General features: G+C 35.8%; 1 protein-coding gene and 1 non-coding gene across 3 annotated transcripts; one reads left to right on the top strand and one right to left on the bottom strand.

Moving 5' to 3' along the window:
* Positions 1 to 2039: 2039 nt before the first annotated feature.
* egl-2 (Potassium voltage-gated channel protein eag) lies at positions 2040 to 11999 on the top strand (the record flags this gene model as incomplete). 2 transcript variants are annotated; one of them, NM_071001.5, is made up of 15 exons in its annotated part: positions 2040 to 2242; positions 2305 to 2422; positions 2682 to 2794; positions 2840 to 2968; positions 3728 to 3843; positions 5956 to 6128; positions 6852 to 6875; positions 7595 to 7718; positions 7764 to 7877; positions 7924 to 8248; positions 8884 to 9058; positions 9109 to 9706; positions 9750 to 10034; positions 11022 to 11359; positions 11517 to 11999. In NM_071001.5, 15 exons carry the CDS (start codon positions 2164 to 2166, stop codon positions 11674 to 11676), a joined length of 2871 nt encoding a protein of 956 aa, NP_503402.3. The 2 variants fall into 2 exon arrangements, with proteins under 2 accessions (NP_503402.3, NP_001368562.1); NM_001380597.1 differs by having other exon boundaries at positions 2164 to 2242; positions 3728 to 3852; positions 11517 to 11676.
* F16B3.4 lies at positions 8442 to 8511 on the bottom strand. Its single transcript, NR_068601.1, has one exon. It is a non-coding gene; the product is annotated as an Unclassified non-coding RNA F16B3.4 (non-coding RNA).
* Positions 12000 to 12612: the final 613 nt, after the last annotated feature.

Below are 12612 nucleotides of genomic sequence, written 5' to 3'. Positions count from 1 at the left end.
AAAATTACAGCATAAAAAATTCAGAAAAAAACTTTTTTTTTTGGTCGACTTCCAAAATTATGAGTGGCAAAAACTTAGTAATTGTCACTTTTTGACAGGAAATAAAAAAAATTTAAAAATTTTTTAGAAAGTTTTATTACGATGTTCAGTCATTTTGGCGCTATAGGAGTAGTTTTAACAATTTCCCAACTGGCGCTACTCCACCTTTAAAACATGCCTATGAGGTCACAATGACAGAATATTATGATTTAAGAAAAAAACCAAAAAAATTCGAAATTTTATATGAATTTTTGAAAGTTGTTAAAATATGAAGGTTTGTCGCAATATTGTGTTATAGATCGCGTAGAAAATCATATTTTTAAAATTTTTTTGAATGATCTTCTGCTATCAATTTCCAACCAATATCCAAATAATACTTCCTCAATAAGCTCCATTCCTCTTCCTCATCCGACCTCATTGCTCGGTCTCAAATTTCAAAGCTCAAACCAGCTCGTCGCCTAGCAGCATCCTTTGGAATATTAGATCATGTTCCGAAACATGCTCCATCCTCCTTCACCCGGAAAGCTTCGAGGGGAGTTGCGTGCATGCCAACCGACTCTCGACCCTGTCTTTTTCGGGACTGAATATTATGATGAAGAGACGCATCCGATTAGTCAGACGAGTCGAGAATTTCGAAACAGCGACCTGGTTCGAAATTTTTTCTTACTTTTTTTTCTCTAATCCTTATCTCAATTCTCAACACGCGATGATATTCAGAGCTCCCACTTGATAAGTACATCTCCTCTGCTGAAGGGTATAACATTTCTAAGTTTTGCATTTGTTGTTGAAATTAAGTTTCTAATCCAAAAACCTCCTTCTTTGATGAAGGGAATTCCGAAATTTGAGTAATTGCTTTAAAGCGTTTTTTTTTTTCCGAATATTTTTTTTCCGTGTCGCAGTTGATTTTTTTTTGAAGTAACATCCTTTTTTGCATATATATTTTTTAAATTTTTCTCTGGTACCGAAATCTGGGAAATTTTTTTAAATGACTCCAAATTTTCCCCTGGTTCCGAATATCGATGTGAAAAAAATAAATAAAAACTCCCTGAGTTTATATTCAAGCTTGAAATCACGAATTTCATTTGTGTCCAGTCTATTAATTCTCTCAAATGCGCCCGCCAATAAATTCGCATTGGAGCGCACTTGCATCGTTTCATTTTCCTCGTTAGTTTTACTTATTCACGGGGTTCTGGCCTTCCTCATTGAATTTTTCGCGCTCCATAGACAATCGCCCGCCGGACAATGCGTGGTAAAGTCGGGTACTCCACACGGACAATTACATTTAGTTTTACAACTAAAATCGAGCCGCGACGCGACACGCAACCCGCAGTAAATCTACCCCAGTTATGGCCGAGCTAATATGGCTTAGTTCGGCAAACTCTTCCATTTCAAATCATGAGGGAAGCCAGAAATCCGTACTTATTTTCGCCGAATTTAATTTGTTTACTTTTTTATCGGGGCACAAATGAAATTCGTGATTTCAAGCTTAAATTCAGGGAATTTTTTTTTTCACGTTGATATTCGGAATCAGGGGAAAATTCGGAGTCAATTAAAAATATTTCCCAAATTTCGAAACCCCAGCTTTAATAAGCTCCAAAAAATTGATGTTTTTTGATGTTTTTTGGAGCACCAAAACTAACTCAATTTTGTGTCATTTTATTAAAATTTTGGGGACAAAATCAAACAATAGTTTTGGTCAAGACTGTATTGTCAAATTTTTGATGTGTGCTGCAAATCTCTTTTTATAAAAATTGGCAAATTCGGTGAATTTGCCGAGCTTGGCAAACGGCAAATTCGGCGAACTTGCCGCACACCCCTAGTCTATATGTATGTACGTTTAAAACTGTTCAAACTGGCACTCCTCCTTCGAATGAGCCTTGAATTTTTATATTTTTCTTCCGGTTTTTTTTAACTTGACAAAGTTGTGTTCAACTTGATCGTCTGCTTATTAAGTTTTAAATCATTTTCTACATTAAATAATCAATAAACTATTTTTCCAGATAACACTTTATTCTATTGAAATGTCATAGACAAAATTAACTCAAGAGCGATAGAACTACTGTGTAGGATCTTCCCTCTTCCATATTGTAGCTGCCCGTTTTTTTGCCGGAAAAATCTAACAATATGCCGGTTGGGAAACGTGGACTTGTGGCGCCACAAAATACGTTTCTGGAGAATGTTATTCGGCGGTGTAATAATGCAGGTGAGTTAACTAAAATCGGTACATCCCTGGTCCCACAAAAATGGAGAATACTGAAATTTCAGATACTTCATTCATTCTTGCAAACGCCCAAGTTGTTGACTATCCAATCGTCTATTGCAATGACGGGTTCTCGAAGCTCGTCGGGTATACTCGAGCTGAGATTATGCAGAAACCATGCTCGTAAGTTAATTTACCTGGGTTTAAAAATGGGTGAGTTATTTCAAATCACTGCGATTTATTTTTTGTTGTTTTTATTCTTTAACCCATTTGTTTTTTTTGTTGAGAAATTTGGCAATTTTTGAAATTCTGAAATTTTTGAATATGCTAAAAAAATTTGGTGTGTTTTATTATGTTTATCGATAATTTTAAACCACAATAAAAATGTAATCAGATTAAATCTCCACTGATCGATCCACCTATATGTAGAAAACACTTTCAGACTTGCTTTCATGCATGGCGAACACGGCGAGGTGGGCAGCCTTCAGAAGATGCAGGAAGCTTTGGAAAACGCGAGAACCGAACAGGCCGAAATTGGATTATGTAAAAAGAATAGTAAGCGTTTTTGGAAAATGAACATTTGCAGCATTTTTCTTACAGAAACACCTATTTGGCTTCTGGTCCACCTGGCTCCAATCAAAAATCACAAAGACGCAGTAGTGCTGTACTTGTGCCAGTTTAAAGATATTACACCGCTGAAACAACCATTGGATGATGAAAACAATAAAGGTAGAGTTTGGTTTTAATATGATGAAAGTGTGACCACTCAAATAAAAGATAATTGCATCCGAAGTTATCAAGTTAACCTTTGAAAACCCTAAAACACCGAATATAACTGTAAAAAAATTTATAACAATTTTCTAAATTTTTTATGATTTTTTAAAATTTGAAGATGAGCTGAATTATTTTTGAACTCTATTTTTTTCTTTGTTGGAAAATTTGAAAAATAAATTGTCACTTTTTCAGACATTTTTCTGAGCAGAAAATTTGGTAATCGGAAAAAATTTGCTGAAACTCTGGGACAAAAGTCAATAGGTCAAAATTAAAAAAAAAAAGTTTCAAATTTTTTTTAAATTTTTAAAAAAGGTTTGAAAATTTACAAAAAAATTTTGAAACTTTTTAACATTTATATTTGGTACAGGGGTGGGCTGCAATTGCCGTTCGGAAAATTGATTTGTCGACAAATTCGTCAAATCAGCAAATTGCCGGTTTGCCAATTTGCCGGAAATTTTTAATTCCGGCAATTTGACGGATTGCCGATTTGAAATTTTCATTTTCGGCCATGATTCGGAGCCGGACAACGCGTGGAAAAGTGTCGTGTACTCCATACGGACAAATACATCAGTTTTACAACTAAAATCGAGCCGCGACGCGAAACGCAACGCGCCGTAAATCTACCCCAGATATAACCGAGCCAAAATGGCCTAGTTCGGCAAACTCTTCCATTTCAATTTATGAGCGAAGCCTGAAATGCGTGAAAAATTTTAGGCTTGTCACGAATTCTTCAAATAGCACGGATCGCAAAGTCAAAGCAGCAGTTCAACCAAATCGAAACGAAGGATCTACACAAGTCGCCGGGAAACACATCCAGTAACTTCAATCAGGTTATCAAGGTTGAGAGTCTTGACGCTTCTTTCTGTTGGTGTCACGTTCCAGTTGACTTGATGTTTACTGAGAATTTTGAAAAATTTAAACATATATATATATATATATATATGTACATCTTACAACAAAAAAAAACCAATATCAAAATGTCCTGGAACGTGGCACGTCCCAAATCCTCTCGTTTGCTGTTAGTGGTATAGCCTGTAGTTTCTTTCTTTGTTCAATCCCTATTCTAAATAATTTTACTCAGTTTCAAGACTCACTCGGAAGTGGGAAATTCTGTTGTGTGTGCAGAGTCTCAGCGGAGCCTCTGCACCAAATTCCTAGTGACCTGTGTTAGTTTGTCTGCAACTGCTTCACGCTTTTCCTAAATTTGGTTAGATTACAACTCAGCTTACCTGTCACACGTTGCATCCGACTTTTCCCGCACCCGCTTTGCTCAACCAGTCGTAGTTTTTTTTTTGCTTAATTTTTTCTCGGAACTTTTTCCAGCACTTTTTTGCGTCACCGGAAAAGCAAACGCTGTTGAAGAAGTGACGAGAGTTGTGTGATTATGTCATTGAGGACAAATTTAAAAAAAAAAAGATTTGCCGGATTCTCCGAGCTCGGCAAATTTAGAAATTTCTTTCTAAATTTCTAAATTTGCCGCACACCCCGCAAATCGGATTTTGAAAAATTCGACCAAAACTATAAGTTTTGTTCAAAAAATTACAGTAAAACAACAGAAAATTGATTTATTTTGAATTTTCTGTAGGCCAAAATCTTTGAAGGTGGAGTAGCGCCAATGGGGAAATTGTTAAAAACCACTTCTATGGTGCCAAAATGACAGAATATCATAATAAAACTTTTCAAAAATTTTTGAAAATTTTTTATTTACTGTTAAAAAGTGACAATTGCTCATTTTTTGCCACTCATAATTTTGGAAGTCGACCAAAAAAAAATTTATTTCTACATTTTTATACTGTAATTTTGTTGGATTCATTTGGATTTAAACAATATAAGTGGCGGAACATGCGACATTGCTTTGGATATCTTCAAAAGCTCATATTTTCCAAAATCTTGGCAATTTGCCAAAACTTTAACCGGAAATTATGAAAAATCTAAAAAAAAAATTGGAATGTTTTATTATGATATTTGGTACTTTTGGATCATTATTAGTTTATTTAGACAAAATCCCCACTAACGGTACTCCACCTTTAAGCAGCTCGGAATATGAGATGCCTTCCGCCTACATCAGTGGTGCGCGGGAAACCTCTAAATTTTCCGAGCTCAACAAGTTCGGCAAATTTCGTTTTCCAATATTTGCCGAGCTCGGCTAACTCAACAAATTCGGCAAATTTGCCGTGTTTCGCAAGCGCGGAAAAATCTGAGATTTTTTCGGCAAATCCAATTTTTTGAAAATGTTCCGTGCTCGGCAAATTCAGAAAATTTGCCAAACTCGGCAAAGGGCAAATTCGACAAATTTGCCGTACACATTTTTTGGCTGACATCCAAGAAAAAATAACCTAACACTGCCATATTCAAGCATGAAAAAGCTTTTTTCGGTATAAGAAAAGTCTGTCAATAGAAAAATTTGGTTTCAAATTTAGAAATTATTTAGTGTTTTATTTATCAATACTATTTTCAACCAAAAAAATTCTTACTTCTTGTTTTAGTGCAATGGCAACTGGAACGAGCATCGCTTTGTGAGTTATGTCCCCCATAATTTAGTGTTATACTAAAAACCTTATTGTTTAACTTTTTGTAGACGCGTAGACTCTGAGTTGCATGTGACACAGTTGATTTGATTTTTTCCCTGATTTCTGTTTGATCTGATCTACCCGGCAATCCTACTTGCATGCTATACACGACAATAACAGAAAGAAGCACACGTCCCCCCGTATATCAAACCCGATTAACAATGACATTTTGAAAAGTTGAAAAAAAAAACTTGCACAGTCACTAGGAATATAATTTTAAGTTTTTTTTTTTTGAAGTTTAAGAATTTTAAGAATTTCGAAAAGGTATTTATTTTAACAGTTCCTAAGTTTCGATGGGAGCTCAGTTAGGCATTAGGTACCCCTACGGCCCGGTACCATTTGATAAAATTTCACTAAATGACAAACTTTTAGGTTATGAACCTTGGTGGGGATATGCTACCCCAGTACCGACAAGAGACGCCGAAAACATCTCCGCACATCATTCTGCACTATTCTTCGTTCAAAACGATTTGGGATTGGTCGATATTGGCGTTGACATTTTACACGGCTTTTATGGTCCCATTTAATATTGCGTTTAAGAACAGGTAACCTTTAAAAACTTGAAAATTGTGCTTAAAAAATTCGTTTCCTATTTAAACATAATCATAGAAATTTTAACCATGATTTTTTTCCATTTGAGAGGCAAAACCAAGCTCCTGAAATTGAGGTCTAATATTTGAAAAGCAAATTTATTTGTTCATTTTTTTCCAAATGACCCCCCTTAACATTTTAAAAACGTTATTAGAAAACTGCTTTTGGTGCAGCTTCACTAAAAATAGATCAGATCAAAGCTTCGTGAACTCTGTGTTAAGATATTAAGGTGGAGTAGCGCCAATGGGGAAAGTTTTAAAAACTACTCCAATGATGCCAAAATGACCGAATATCAAAATAAAACTTTTCAAAAAATTTTTGAAAATTTTTTATTTACTGTCAAAAACTGACAATTACTAAGTTTTTGCCACTCATAATTTTGGAAGTCGACCAAAAAAACTTTTTTTTTAATACTGTAATTTTATTTTAATTATATTATTTGTATAAAAACATTGTAGGGGTCAAAAGCTGATGTTTTCCAAAATTTTGGCAATTTGCCAAAACTTTGACCGGAAATTATGAAAAATCTAAAAAAAATTTTGGAGTGTTTTATTATGATATTTGGTCATTTTAGAGTATGATATTTAGACAAAACCACCACTGGCGCTAGTCCGCCTTTAACTCTGTGTAACAAAATAACATTTGGACTGTATTACTAACCCTATTTTTAATTACAGTCTCCGACCGTTCTACTTAATCAGGTATGTCTTGCCGAAATGTGTAATGTGTTTGTAATTTTTATTGTATGCAAAGTTGGAATAGCATGATTATGTATCGCTTAAAAGTGGTGTAGTCGAATTTTTAAAACATTGTTTTACCAGACTTGAGGTTTACTGAAAATAGCGAATTTAATAATGAAACTTTTTGAAAATTTTTTTTCAAAAAAGTTATGGCGGCTCAAAAAAAGACCTGAAATTAGTTAAAATTTGACATTTGTTAACGTCACAACGGCTGGAAACTAACTTTTTTGAAATCACCGTCTAATTTTGGGTACATTTCAACTTGATTTATATACATTTATGACCGATGGAGGACCAGAAATTACCAAATTATGCCAAATTGCTGAAAAGGCAAGATAGATAACTCCTATACCCAAAATTGGATGGTGATTTTAAAAAAAATTCCAGCCGCTGCGACATTCAAAAATCGGCCATACTTCAAATGTTATTTAATTATTGATTATTTTTGAGCCGCCGTAACTTTTGTTTGAGAAGTTCTCAAAAAGTTTCATTAAGAAATTCGGTATTTTCAGACAATTTCGAGCAATACAAAAAACAGCAATACAAAAAAATTTGGCTACGCCGTCTAAAATTTAGATGACGTGGATGTTTACATATATATTTTTAAATTTCCTATTTTTTTTCCTTTTTGTTGTATTTTGACCTTGTGTTAGTATCCAACTTCTATTTGGAAATTTCAGCTCTAGGGAGAACCCGGGCGGTGGAATTGACTCGGTGGCGCTCATGGATTCGATAGTAGATGTCATTTTTTTCGCCGATATTCTTCTCAATTTTCATACCACTTTTGTAGGGCCTGGCGGGGAGGTAGGAAATTATTTTCAGTTTTCGAAAAAAAAACTCAAATTTCAGGTAGTAATAGAACCGTCGGTGATTAGGCAAAACTATTTCAAGTCCTGGTTTCTCATAGATCTACTTTCATGTCTGCCATATGATATTTTTTATATGTTCAAGAGAGATGACGAGGTATGTTTTTTTAAAGGGGGAGATATGGATAATTTAATATTTTCAGCGAATAGGAAGTTTATTCTCAGCATTAAAAGTGGTTCGACTACTACGACTGGGAAGAGTCGCCAGAAAGTTGGACAACTATCTAGAGTACGGCGCAGCCACGTTACTACTTTTATTATGTGCCTATGTAATAGTTGCTCATTGGTTAGCGTGTGTTTGGTTTTGGATAGGCGACTCTGAAGTTCGATTAAAAATGGACAACCTAGCGTTGCCTGACGGATGGTTATGGAAGTTATCGAATGACTTGCGACAGCACTATAATATACCACTATCGAATAAGACAACGCTAGTTGGTGGACCATCGAGGACTTCTGCGTATATTTCATGTAAGTTTATGATGTAAGAATAATTTTTCGAAAGCTTGTTTGATCTTAGGTTTAGTCTTATGTGTAAGCTTAGGTTTGGCGTCAGTGGCGAGAGTAAGCTCGCTACTGACGCTATTTAGGCTTAGGATTTTCCGGTTTTTTTTTTGATTTTTGAGATTAGGCTTACTTTAGGCTTAGGCTTGGGTTTAGGCTTATGCTTAGGCTTAGGCTTAGGCCTAGGCCTAGGCTTAGGCTTAGACTTAGGCTTAGGCTTAGGCTTAGGCGGGGCTCGGGTGAAAAAAAATTTTAAAAAACGAAATTTCAGAAAAGTCAACAATTCAGAAAAAGAAAAAAAAACGAAAAATGAGGCATTCCAAAGTCTGGCAAAAAAAACCATGAAATATTGTCCGAAAATTGCGAACTAGAAATAAAATATAAAAATTGATTAAAAATATATATGAGACGGGTTCAATGTAATATACTGTTAATGTTAGTATAATTTTAAAAATTTTAGTATGAGAACCGTATTGGCTTTTTTCTGCTCAAACTACTCTCTACTTCAATTTACTACTCCTAAATGTATACGAAAGTAATGCTAATCTGCACACAAAAAATATAATATCATTTAAAGAGAAAATGTTAACTAGAAATTTCAGCACTATACTACACTATGAGTTGTATGTCGACAGTTGGATTTGGAAACATTGCTAGTAATACAGACAACGAGAAGATATTCGGAGTCTGCATGATGATCATCTCCGCACTTTTGTATGCTGCAATTTTTGGACATATGACCACGATTATTCAACAAATGACATCCAGTACTGTGAGGTCAGTATTTTTATGGTCAATTAAAAATTAATCTTTATGTATTATTTCAGATATCACGAAATGATCAGCAATGTTCGCGAATTTATTAAACTTCAAGAAATCCCTAAAGAGCTTGCTGAACGAGTCATGGACTACGTGGTATCTACGTGGGCGATGACAAAGGGAATCGACACTGCTAAAGTGTTAGGCTATTGCCCGAAAGATATGAAAGCAGACATATGTGTTCACTTGAATCGAAAGGTTTTCAATGAGCACAGTTGTTTTCGTCTTGCATCTGACGGGTGTCTGCGGTCTCTTGCGATGTTTCTGGAGCTGAACCATGCAGCTCCTGGTGATCTACTGTATCACACCGGGGAGTCTGTCGATGCCCTTTGGTTTGTGGTTTCCGGGTCGTTGGAGGTGATACAAGACGATGAAGTAGTTGCGATTCTCGGGAAAGGTGATGTGTTTGGAGATGAGTTTTGGAAGGCGAACGGATCGACTGGACAGTCTGCGGCGAATGTTCGGGCTCTCACGTACTCTGATTTGCACATGATCAAGAAAGATAAGTTGATGGATGTTCTAGATTTCTATAAAGCATTTGCCAATTCCTTTGCTAGAAACATGACTTTGACCTACAACTTGACACATCGAATGAAGTTCAGAAAGGTTAGAACGAAATTGAGACTTAATTTTAAAATAATTTTTTCAGGTAGCTGATGTGAAACGAGAAAAAGAGCTGGATGCAAAAAGAAAGAACGAGAAGCTCACTCTTCCCAATGATCATCCGATTCGAAAGTTGTTGTTTAGAATGCGAGAACGACATGGTCCGCGAATATTCCCTAGTCCGATGTTTGCAGACATCGAAAAGGGTCTCAAGAAATCCACTGAAATCTCCAGGATATCATCGCTACACTCGATGATTGACGAGACCGGTGGTGGTGGATCCTCGTACGTCAAGTCGCCTAGGAGTAAACCGAAGAGACCTCCGTTAATGGTATGTTTTTTATGGAGCGGCAGGTTTTTTTTTGCTTTGCAATGACAACGTTATTAGACAAAATTTTTCCGGCGGTAAAATCAAATGAATTTCATTAATTTCAAACATGCTTGAAAAAATTACAACAGAACAATTTTTGCTTTAAATGACAGAAAATAGACCGAATGTATCTGTTAAATTTTTTTTCAATTTTTCAAAAATCAAAAAAAAACGGCCGTATTAAATTTGAATTCTTGCGCAATTGAGTGAGGTCATTTTTGTAATATTTTTGCGTTTTTTGGGTGAATTTGTCGGTTCATTATTCGATTTGAAACACCGTTTGTCAATTTTTCAACCATTTTTCCATAAAAAAACTTGATAACCCTAAAGAAATTTGCAGAAATTTCATAATTGGCCTAAAATCTGAAATTGAATTTTTTAAATCATTTTTTTCACAATAAAATGTTTGAAAAATCATGGGGTTCCGGCCTTCCTCATCAAATTTTTCGCGCTCCATTGACAATCGCCTGCCGGACAAAGCGTGGGAAAGTCGTGTACTCCACACGGACAACTACATTTAGTTTTACAACTAAACTCGGACCGCGACGCGACTCGCAACGCACCGTAAATCTACCCCAGATATGGCCGAGCCAAAATGGCCTAGTTCGGCAAATTCTTCCATCTCAATTTATGAGGGAAGCCAGGGATCCGTGAAAAATTGACAAAATAAATAAAAAATTGACACACGGTTTTTAATCGAATATAGAAGCAAAAATGTCGAAAATAACGTCACTCATTTGAGCGGGAATTTAAAAATATAATTCGTCCGTTTTTTTTTTCAATTTTGCAAAATTAAAAAAATCATAAAAAATTTAGAAAAGTAATAAAAACTCTGCCATTTAAAGCAAATATTTTTTTGGCTCTACTCAACTTTAAAAAAAAAATCAGTATATTTTCAAACCCGGGGAAAAAGTAGCCAAGGTTTTTAAGCAACGTTTATACTTTCAGAAACGCCAAACAGTCGACGAGGACGCACTATCCCGTACAAGTTGGGGAATGGATAAGAAAGATCGTGAATGGAGTTCACTTTCCAATATCAAAACTGAGATGAAGAGCAAGTTTGACATAATTGGAGAGCGTCTCACGATCATCGAACAAATCAATAGTCGATTGGCGCTTCTCGAGAGAGTTCTGATTGGAAACAACGGCGGAGCAAACACGCCGTCAACGATGCCAGTTGGCTCATTTTCTGCGTTGAATGAGTCTGGAAATCGGCTAACACTTGACGCGGCGCCTGTCGCAAGGAGCGTCTCGTGGAGTGAGCAACATCAACCACATTGGCAGAGGTTTGTGGAAATATATTCAGAGTAACTTTTGAATTTATAAAATAAATAATTATATTATTGGAATGCGTCCACTGGTGTAGTGATTTTTTTTGTAGAGATGCATTTTTCAAAACTCGGTTTCAAAACCTTGCAAACAGTTCAAGCTTCCAATTTTCAGAACATCCACTGTTCCACCACTTCGCGAGCTTGAAGCCGGCGAGTGGGAGCCTCCAATTCGAGAACCAACCCCGAATCCTTCAACGTCTTCGTCTAGAGTCCCTCATATTCAAATCGATGAGGACGGAGAAGCCCGTCCTCCGACAAGAACACGGATATGACACATGGATCCTTTTTCCAATCCTGATTTCCATTTGTGATATGTAAACTTCATTGTGTGTAATTTTAAAAATCGGGTCTTCTAAAAGTTTAATAATTATTTACATATGATCATGATTACCTTAACTTATACAATTTTCTGTGGCACTGCAACTTTTTCCTCACGAGGGACTAGGAAAAGTGGTTTCTAGGCCATGGCTGAGGGGCCGACAAGTTTCAGCGGTCATTTATCTTGCTCTGTTTTCCGCCTATTTTCTTTCGCTTTTCACAGCCTTTTGCCGTTTTTATTTATTAAAACTGATAAATAAATATTTTGGCAGATGCTAAAACAATTTCCAAGTAAAAAAATGTTATCAGTCGGCAAGTAGCGATGAAAGTGGGCAATGTAATTTGATGGATTACAATATAAAAAAAATCTCGACTTTTTCACACAAAAAGTTGAATTTTGAAAATCTCAAAACTTTTTCAGCGGTCTCGTTATAAAAATCGGGTAGTTTCAGCCTCTAAGCAGAATATATACCATGTTTCAGAAAAAGTTTGGGTTTTTTATTCCCGTAATCCATCAAATTACATTGCCCACTTTCACCGCTACTTGCCGACTGATAACATTTTTTTACTTGGAAATTGTTTTAGCATCTGCCAAAATATTTATTTATCAGTTTTAATAAGTAAAAACGGCAAAAGGCTGTGAAAAACGAAAGAAAACAGGCAGAAAACAAAGCAAGATAAATGGCCACTAAAACTTGTCGGCCCCTCGGCCATGGCCTAAAAACCACTTTTCCTCGTCCCTCGTGAAAAAAAAGTTGCAGTGTGTGGCCTCAGGCTTGCATGGTGCCTATTCTATGCCTGTCTACAACGGTTTGAAAGCTAAACTATAAATTAAAAAACCAATTTGAAAGTAGGCAGGTAGGCAGGCATTTCTGTGAAAGCCTTATAGA

Source organism: Caenorhabditis elegans, chromosome V (genome assembly GCF_000002985.6).
Source record: "Caenorhabditis elegans chromosome V".
NCBI classification, from domain to species: domain Eukaryota; kingdom Metazoa; phylum Nematoda; class Chromadorea; order Rhabditida; family Rhabditidae; genus Caenorhabditis; species Caenorhabditis elegans.
The sequence above is the reverse complement of the archived record's forward strand: the minus strand, read 5'-3'. Positions and strand labels throughout refer to the sequence as shown.